This window comes from Petromyzon marinus, chromosome 53 (genome assembly GCF_048934315.1).
Source record: "Petromyzon marinus isolate PM22_M1 ecotype Great Lakes invasive population chromosome 53, UKy_Petmar_22M1.pri1.0, whole genome shotgun sequence".
In the NCBI taxonomy this organism is placed as follows: Eukaryota; Metazoa; Chordata; class Hyperoartia; order Petromyzontiformes; family Petromyzontidae; genus Petromyzon; species Petromyzon marinus.
Window position 1 is genome coordinate 10,923,805 of NC_133719.1, and position 9,573 is coordinate 10,933,377.

Genomic DNA, 9,573 nt, shown 5'->3' on the forward strand with positions numbered 1-9,573 from the left:
TAGCAAAGCTCAATAATACGAATAATAACAATCGAGTCTATTGACATACACGTGCCCGCGCGTGCGTGTGTGTGTGTGTGTGCGCTCGTGCATCACCGCCGTGCCTTTAGACCAAGGAAGCGAAGCGTCTGCGCGTGTTCTTCGAGGAGTACGACGATGACCGGGACGACCCCAAGTACTTCATGTGAGTGCATCCACACCTCGCGCTCTTGTGCGCGCACGCGTGTGTGTATGCGTGGCCATGTCACGGATACGGTGGTGTGGCGGTTAGCGCGCTGTGCTACGAACGAGGCGACCCGTGTTCGAATTCTCACTCACGGCCATCATCAGTGACGGTTATCTGAACCGTTCGTGGCCCTCCCTTAGGTCTACTTGGCCTCAAATGAGTACCTGGTGCGGTGTGTAAAAATCACCACTGTGGAGACAAAGGCGGCCGGGCGTGGTGTTGGCCACTCACCCCCTCTTGTATCGTGCCGGCCTTCATATGTGCTCGCTAACAGCATGTGCTCAAACAGTCGGTTAAACGTTAGACTTCGGTGGCTTGGGCACGTGTTGAGAATGGGGCTCACACAGAGACCCGTAGATTCACGTCGAGACCCACAGACTGGCACAGACACCCATGGATTCACACAAACACCCCCATAGATTCACACACATACCCCCATAGACTTAGGTTAGGCTAGCTACAGAGAGATGCCACCGGTGCAGAGCTGACGTGAGTACAGAGACTCCTCTACTTACGAACCAGTTATATTCCAGAGATCTGTTCCTAAGTCGAATGTTCGTAAGTAGAGGAGTCCTTTCCCAGGCAGACCGAGGGTGAGATGGGGGAGTGACGATACGAGCGGCCGAGCCCACGCAGTTGTTGGGGCTCTTGGCTAAAAAGATGAAGCGGGTAGGAGGGACGGGGGGCCAATCAAATGCTACTTTTTATGCTAATTCCTTTGTCAAGGCACTCTGTTTCCTCGCACACAGCTTAAAGGTCGCGGTCTGAGCGTGGCTGTGTTTCACTCCAGCGCTGTCCTCGAGACAGCCTGATCCCTTCACTTGATGAAGGCCGCTTGTGTTGTGGCCGAAACGTCGTGATTTTTGTTGTTTTATTTTTTACCTACGTGACTTTACCGAATAGAACCAAAGAGTATGGATCCTTGCAGTCACGAAAGCTTTAAATCTAGAAAGGAAGGAGGTTGCCCACGCACATCGCCCCCCCCCCCCCCCCGCGTGCTCCCAGGGGCAACGCGCTGGCCAAGCGGCTGTGGGAGCGCGAGAAGGAGCTGGAGTCGGACGAGAGGGACCGCTGGCGCGAGCGCGAGGAGCTGCAGGAGCTGCGGCTCAGGTTCATCCGCGAGGGTCGGCCCGACCCCGACGGGGACATCCTCAGGGTGAGTGTTGGGACATCCTCAGGGTGAGTGTGGGGACATCCTCAGGGTGAGTGTGGGGACATCCTCAGGGTGAGTGTGGGGACATCCTCAGGGTGAGTGTGGGGTCATCCTCAGGGTGAGTGTGGGGACATCCTCAGGGTGAGTGTGGGGACATCCTCAGGGTGAGTGTAGGGACATCCTCAGGGTGAGTGTGGGGTCATCCTCAGGGTGAGTGTGGGGACATCCTCAGGGTGAGTGTGGGGACATCCTCAGGGTGAGTGTGGGGACATCCTCAGGGTGAGTGTGGGGTCATCCTCAGGGTGAGTGTGGGGACATCCTCAGGGTGAGTGTGGGGTCGTCACCGCTCCCCCCCCCCCCCCATCGATTCCACTCCGTTCCAATGATGTGTGTACGTGTACGTCATTGGAACGGAATCGGAAGAAAAACTGATGACGTACAATCATCGCAGCTCTACAACCGCGTCAACGCTCGCCCAGCCACCGACCGACTCTGCTGCTGCTGCTGCTGCTGCCGTGTGCGGTGCAGATCCAGCAGATGGAGGCGCGGTGGGAGATGGACGCGAGCATGGAGGGCGGCTCCGACTCCCCCGCCGAGAACGGCGAGGCCGCCGGCGGCGTGCCGTCGGCGAGCGAGGGCCCGGCGCTCCTCCTGCCGTCCCTGCGGCCGACGCTGCGCCCCGTCAACCTCGCGCCGTCCGTGTCGCCGCACAGCGACGAGGGCGCCGCGGCGGCGGGGCCGGCGGCGGCGGCGGCGGCGGCGTCGCCCGGCAGACGACGGCAACTCGCGGCGGACGGCGGAGCCCGCATGCCCGCGCACAGGGGCCTCCGTCACGGTGCGTGCCGCTGGGGGGACGGCGTGCGGTTACGGTGGGGGGGAACCGGGGGGATGGGAGGGGTGGGCGGGGGAAGGGGAGGGGGGGCCTGGTGGATGGTGAGGGGTTTTTTTTGTAGCGATTCTCCTTCCCCAGCGCGTGGCCTCGTTGAGAATCTCGGAGCTCTCCCGCAGGGCCCAAGAGGCTCGCGTGGGGAGATTTAGCGGATTTGGCGTCGCGTTGGTGGCGAGATGTTGACTACCTCGCCTGGTACACAGGAAGTCGTGGGTTTGATCCCGACCCTGACGCCTGCTGCTGTGTATTTGACGTTAGCATGTCTTTCCCCGTGGTCGTGTGGATTTTTCTTAGAATCAACACGTGATGATAAGCCCACTTCGTTGAGCTATCATTTGTGATAACCAGGTCACTTCTGAATAAGAGCTACATAGTTCAGTGAGGCCCAACCTGGTAAAATAAAAAGTTTATTTTGTTTGAGAGTCACGTCGCGCTCACAGATGCCACGTCGGCGAAGGGGGAGACTGGATTCAAGCAACGCGGTAGATGGTTGGCTACGTACGGTGCGAAAGAAGTTCAACATTCATACATTTGTGACCGGTGCAGCCAGCGTGACAGTGTGCCACGCCGGGCCTTTCTGTGCCATCCCCCCCTCCCCGGCCGTCCCCTCGCCGCAGCTTTCCCCAACGGAAGCCCCGGGCCGCTGCCGCACCACTCGTCGTCGCGCTCCCGCGGCGACGTCCGCCACCAACACTACCACCGCCACCACCGCCCTGGCGGCGGCGAGGCGGAGAACAACGACGACGAGGAGGAGGAAGCCGACGAAGAGAACGACGACGACGAAGACGACGGGGGGGGCGACGAGGACGACGTCCCGACCGCCCGCGCGGACGCCTACCACGCCGGCAGGGGTCGCGGCAGCGCCGCCGCCGGCCCCTCCACCGGCGCCGTGCCGTCGCCGATCGAGCGGCTGCTGGTGAACCGCGCGATGGAGCGGCGCGCGGGGCGGCCGGGCGGTCGCCCGGCGCCGTACGGCACGGCCGACGACGACTCGCCCGTGGGGCTGCCGTCGTCGATGGACTCCTCGGCCGAGGACGAGGCCAGGGCGGCCGGCGGCGGCGGCGGCGGCCTCCGGTGCGGCGGGCTTGGCGGCGCCGGGGACGATGGGGGAGGGGGCGCCGAGGAGGCGGCGCGCGTCTCGGAGGAGGAGCGCAGGCGGCATATCAAGACCCTCATCGAGAGCATCCCCACCTCCAAGTCGGAGCTCTTTGCCTACCCGCTCGACTGGAGCATGCTGGACCCGGTGCGAGCGACGCTCCTGTTACCCGCCCGCCCTGCGTCGTCGTCGTCATCAGCGTCGTCATCAGCGTCGTCGTCATCATCAGCATCGTCATTGTCGTCGTCAGCGTCGCAATCGGCGTCATCATCAGCATCGTCATTGTCGTCAACAGCGTCGTCATCAGCGTCGTCATCATCATCAGCGTCGTCATCATCATCAGCATTGTCATCGGCAACGTCGTCATTGTAGTCACTCTTAGCAGCACCGTTGGCCAGGGCCACTCGGAAAAGTTTTTGGGAGGCCCGGGGAAAAATTCCAGTTGAGGCCCACTCAGAGACCCACCCACGTGCACTCCCTCTCTGCGACCCTGGCATCTGCACTGTCATCTTCATCATCATCTCCGACTACAAGTTTTAATCATCATCATCGTTTGCAGCCGCAGCACCAGTGTAACAACAATGGTAGCCCGGTCGTTATCGTGGTCACTGATCGGCGTGTCCATCGGCGACATGAACAGCATCGGTAGCAGTATGGTCATCAGTTTAACACGTAGGCTTACGCGACCAATATCATCCATAAAAGCCAATTAGTAAGGTTTGTCACCTAAACAAAACTTGCCATTTTGTTACTAGTACAGCACACCGGTGTATTGGATGGTAAATCCACTATAACATTTACAATTCGACTACTGTGACGTTTCACCGGTAATTACAACAACGAGCAGCATCAGCAAGCGACAGTCACGTTTGTGGAGAAATCCTCCTCCTGTTTCAGCCTTAAATAGAGGGATAATGTGATGTCGTCACTTGTGAGCTAATCAGGTGCGAAAGGGGAGGGGGGTGGTTAATGTATGCACATACATTACAGTGGATATCCATTACCGGTTGGGTTATTCATAGGGTAATCAACAATAGCACGGTTGGCTATGTACGGTGCGAAAGAAGTTCAACATAAATCACGACCATGGTCCTTTAATCAGCAACGGAATCGGCCGTATTGGTTGGATGGTCTGCAACGTAATTATCGTCATCATAGTCATCAATTTCAGCATCACGTATTCTCTAATGAGCTAATGACAGTGCAAGTCTCGACGAATAATATAAAACCACGAACAAAGAACGTTTAGCCCCTAAGCAGGCTTGGGCCTGGGTGGCACTTGGATTGGCGACCACCACCTTGCATGCCAGGGTGTCGTAGGCGGCTGTGGGCCGTGTAGCGCGCCGGTCAGCAGAGTGCATTGTTGTGCTGTGCTTGTATGCTCCCACGTCTGTCGTCTCCGCGTTCATACTGGCAACTGTCCCCCCCGACCCGCACGGCGTGGGGAGGCCCTCGTCCTGCAGTGGATTGACAGAAGGGGCCGTAAACGTAGTCAGGTGAAAGTTTAGCGTTGGGGCGTTGCGCCAACGTCGCCCTCCTCCTCAGCGGCTGTACATTTAAAAGAGGCGGTTGAGCCAGCTAATTGAGTCGGGAGTAGCGGGGGGGGGGGGTACGGCATCGCACCCCCCCCCCCCCCGCTACTTAGGGGGGAGGGGGGGGTGCCCATCCGGTGAACCAATAGGTGTCTCAAACTCTTGTTTAATGTCACGTGACTTTACCGAAAGACCCAAAGAATATGAATTCCTGCAGTCACGAAAGCTTTAAGTCAAGGTGGTCATATTACAAAGGGCAAAATAAACCAATGTTAGGGAGACGAAGACAGCCAGGCGTGGTGCTGGCCGCCCACCCCCTCGTGTGCCGTGCCGGCCTTCAAAGGAGCTCTCTAACAGCACTTGCTCCAACAATCTGTTAAGGCTACACTGGGGAGCAGGGTGGAATCTTTGCCTTTGGTTACCCACCAAAGGTATTTGGGAGGCCTATTTGGCCGTCGGTAAGGAACATGTTCCGCATTCATTCTTTGGCCGGATGAGGCTGGGATTGACGAGCACGAGCGTGTGGGGGGGGGGGGTGGGGAGCGCCACTTGGGAGCCGCTCGTCAGTCGTTGGGTCGCGTGTGCCGCCCGCTCTCTACGCTCTGCGCCTCCCGCGTGGCCGTGATTAATCGCAGCGATCTCGGAGTGGGGGGAGGTATCTGTCGGTGACGGTCATCGCCTCCTCCGGCCCGCGTGTTGGGTGTCCCCCATCGCGTACTCGAGTTATATTTGCTGCGGAGCATGAGCGGTGGGGGGGGGGCTCGCTCCGATTGGATACGAATGAACCGAAGCGTAGTGAGTTGATGGTCTCAGCCCAATCAACAAATGGCTGCACGTATCAAAAACAAAAAAAACGCATCGCGTACAATTTGGTTCTGCGCGCACCTTGGCTGAATTGGCGAACGCCGTCCGTTGGGACGGTCATGGAGACGAGCGTCGGCGCTCGCCGGCGGCAGAGTGGGTGGGAAGGGTCCGCGACCCGAGTTCGGTTCGCGCTCACGGCCAACAATCGGCGGCGAATATCTGAACTGGCACCGGACCACCACAACTACTACCCATTGCGCTGTGCTGCGGTGTCGGCCAGACCACCCCCACGTGCGCCGTGCCGGCCTAAATAGCCTTTCGCTGACAGCACTTGCCCCAACAGCGTTTTTTTTTGTTGCGCGCGGTCGTGCAGAAGCTGATGTCGCGCCGCATCAAGCCGTGGGTGAACAAGAAGATCGTGGAGTACATTGGCGAGGAGGAGCCGACGCTGGTTGATTTCGTCTGCACCAAGGTGTGAGGGGTGTGGGGGAGGGGGTGTGGGGGCTAATTGGGGGGCGCGGGCTTTGTGCGGGGGCAAGAGTGGCGTTGGCCACACCGCCATCGTCAACGATGCTCGTCACCAACTGTCTTCTAAAGGGCCGTACGCGGACAATCTCGTGTGTCTCTGTATTTGCGCATGTGTGCGCCAACGCACGCGTGTGTGCGTCTGTAGTCGCACTTGTTCACGTGCCAGTGTCGTGGAGATCGATGGCGTAGCGTGGCGACCCAAGTTAAACTCCTGCTGGCGGACGGTGACGGTGGCGAATAATTGAAACCGATCCTGGGCCCCTCCCCTGGGTCGACTCGTACTACGAGGCCTAGTCGGCCTGTCGCGCTGTGCGGTGACGAAAGACGGCCGGGCGTGGTGTCGGCCGGCCACCCACCGCCCCTCCTGCGCGGTGCCCGGCCTTCGTAGGCGCGTCGCTCGCCAACTGCGCTCGCCCCAACGGCCTGCTGAAGGCTGCGTTGGCGTGCGTGACCGCACGTGCGGTCACGTGCCTGCCTCGCCGCTGCCGTTTGCATCATTGACTCGCATTTTTCCGTGTTTTGTTCCGCCTCCCTCCTCCCGTATCCCAGCTCCTGTCGCACAGCGCGGCACAGAGCATCCTGGACGACGTCACGATGGTGAGCGGCGTGCCCCAGCCTCCTCCACCCTCCCACTACCCCCCCCCCCCCCGCTTTCACTTGCCTGTGGTTCCTCTCTCTGGGCATAGTTGCACAGGCCCCCCAAAGACCCCCCTCCAAGGTCCCCCCACGGGCTAACCCCCCCCCCCCCCCAAGGCCCCCCTGATTTCAAACCACTTCCTCTTCCTGCTTCCTCCTCCTTGGCACCACTCCTCCCGTAGTCGTCTCTTCCCACCCTCCCCCCCGAGCTATATTAGAGAATCAGAAACCTTTATCTAGCCTGGAGGAATCCGATGAGCTGTGGAGCTCTATAAATACAAATCCACGTTATCAACGTTGTAATTGAGATTTAAATAATTTTCTTCTCATTTTGATGCTCATTTTCCCCCAGGAAAGCCTCGCCGAGTCTCATGGCTCTCAGGAGGGTCCTGCCAAGTTTTAAAGGTGGTTGGGGGGCAGGGGGGAGTGAGGTGGGATCCAAATACAGCAATTTACGGGCGTTGGTAGTTTGATCAAATGTTGACATTCGGACAATGACGCTGGCACATAATTGGCCTGCTCTTACGACTGATGTCATGGGATCGTCACCGTCCGTCGTGAAGCAGACAGCGCGTTGTTCTTCCTCCACGTAGCCCGGTGCCTGGGCCCCTCTCCCGCCCTTCGGCCACCCTGGTGCAGCTGCACCGCCTGCGCGCTCTGTAACTCCGCCACCGTTAACGTGCACACGTTGCGAAAACAACGGATTCGTGACCCCGCCCCGAATCGTGACGGTCGCGTACCATAGCGGTCGTTACGGTAACCGCATCGGTACCGGTGTCGCCATCGAGGAGTAGCCGGCCGTTCCCCTGCCAACCCGTCCAACGCTCTGCCATTGTTGTTCCCCCCCCCCTCCTCACCGTGGCAGATTCTGGACGAGGAGGCGGAAGGCTTCGTGTTAAAGATGTGGAGGCTTCTCATCTACGAGACAGAAGTTCGTAAGATGGCGGTACTCAAATGATGACCGCCCCCCTCCCCTTCCCTACCCCCCCCCTCCTAACTCCTCCGCTCACGTCCATTCCTTACGGTTGTCCTTCGCCGCCAAGCGTCCCTGTGTTTCGTCCGCGGACTAAATCACCCTTCCCAGCGTCCACGTTTATCATGAGGAGGAGTCGCCCACCCGCCCGCCCCGGCGCTCTTCGCTGCCTCGTGCGGCCCGCAGCCCACGGAAAGGGCCGTGGCACCCCCTCAAGCGGGAGTCCAACTCGACCGACCGCACAGCGGGGGAGGGGTTGTCGCTCTTGGCGAGACCGAGGAAACGAAACTGAATCGTCTCGAGCCCTCGTTTTGTTTTCGTATTTACGACATAACTCTTTTTTGACTTGTTGTAAATATTGTTTGTAATCAGTGTAGAGTGATATAAAAACTGAGAGCTTGGTTTAAGAAATGGGTGTTGTGTGTGTTTTGTTGCGTTTCGGTGTGTACGTATGTGTGTACGCGTGTGTGGGCCATGTAGCCCACATGCCGAATCACCGCATGCCCAAACAGCTTTTGTTCGGCCGGATAGAGGGGGCTAAACGGGCGCGGCACGGGCTAGAGAAGAGATGGAGTGATGTGGTACAGGAGGACGTGGAGCTGAGTGGACTTGCCGATGACTGGTACCAGCGGTGTCAAGATCGGCCTCTGTGGAGGAGGCTCGTGAAGGACGCTACTGGGCAGTTGGAGGCAGTTGCCCTCCAACAACAACGGAGAGCGGAGGAGCGACGCTCACAACAACGGAGTGCCGGGTGGCTAAAGCACAGCAAGTTGGCACAGTAGGGGGCACAGGTGGTGCATCTCAGTTGACCCATGGCACCTGGGTCTGCCCCGTAACGACCTGCCAGCAAGCGTTTGACACTTCACATGGCCTTAACGTGCACATAACCTGGCACAAGCGCTGTGGTGACGTCACTGCCACTTGGTGGCGAATGTCGGTTGTTGTGAGGAGAGGGAGGGCGGCGTCAGCGCTGCGCTCCAAACGCGGCGACCCGAGTTTGAGTCCCGTTCATGGCCAACACCAGTGACGATTATTTGAACCGGTCCTGGGCCTCTCCTAGGTTGACTCAGCCTCAAATGAGTACTACACAGACAAAGGCGGTCGGGCGTGGTGCTGGCCAACAGTGTTAAGGCACTTGCCCCAACAGTGTTAAGGCTGTACGGGGGGCTCTGTCTTTGATGTTGGTGGTATCTGAGAGTTGTATTTGGCCTCTTGGTAAGGAAAATGTCCTTCACATCCACGTGGCCTGAGCCCCGTCTCAAGTCAAGACGACACTCACAAGGCTGCATACGTGACGCAACAATGGGGCTTCTTGCCACAAATGGACCACAATACCTTTGCTGATCTCGTCGACGAGCACAAACCAACTCCGGTCACCCTCGCAGCAGCGGCGGCGGTGGCTTTTGACCAAGGCGGTGGTCAATGCATCGCGCATGGCGCTTGCAGGTGCGCTCGTGGCCGTCTGGAACGCTCTTCCTTACGATATTCGGAAGTCACTGGGAGCTTTGCACTTTTCAGTCATCTCGATTGAAAACTGCTCTGTTGTCCTTCAGCCGCACCTCCGATTAGCACGCTCGGCTACGTACGGTGAGCAAGAAGTGCGACATGCATACAACATGCAACATTCAGCATACAACATGTAACATACAACATACAGCATGCAACATGTAACATACAGCATGCAACATGCAACATTCAATGTGGCTGTCGACGCCAACTCACTCGGACACACGATC

General features: G+C 58.7%; 1 protein-coding gene across 7 annotated transcripts in view; it reads left to right on the forward strand.

Annotated features, from left to right (window-relative positions):
- Positions 1–8,248, forward strand: part of LOC116953985 (RNA-binding protein 25-like) — a 33,650-nt gene extending 25,402 nt beyond the window's left edge. For all 7 annotated transcript variants that reach the window (XM_032974346.2, XM_076052019.1, XM_032974344.2 and 4 more), the window contains 7 exons: positions 111–184; positions 1,232–1,382; positions 1,908–2,214; positions 2,886–3,511; positions 6,074–6,172; positions 6,778–6,825; positions 7,730–8,248. In XM_032974346.2, coding sequence (XP_032830237.1) covers positions 111–184; positions 1,232–1,382; positions 1,908–2,214; positions 2,886–3,511; positions 6,074–6,172; positions 6,778–6,825; positions 7,730–7,822 — 1,398 coding nt within the window. In that variant the 3' untranslated portion in view covers positions 7,823–8,248. The remainder of the gene's footprint in view (positions 1–110; positions 185–1,231; positions 1,383–1,907; positions 2,215–2,885; positions 3,512–6,073; positions 6,173–6,777; positions 6,826–7,729) is intronic.
- Positions 8,249–9,573: the final 1,325 nt, after the last annotated feature.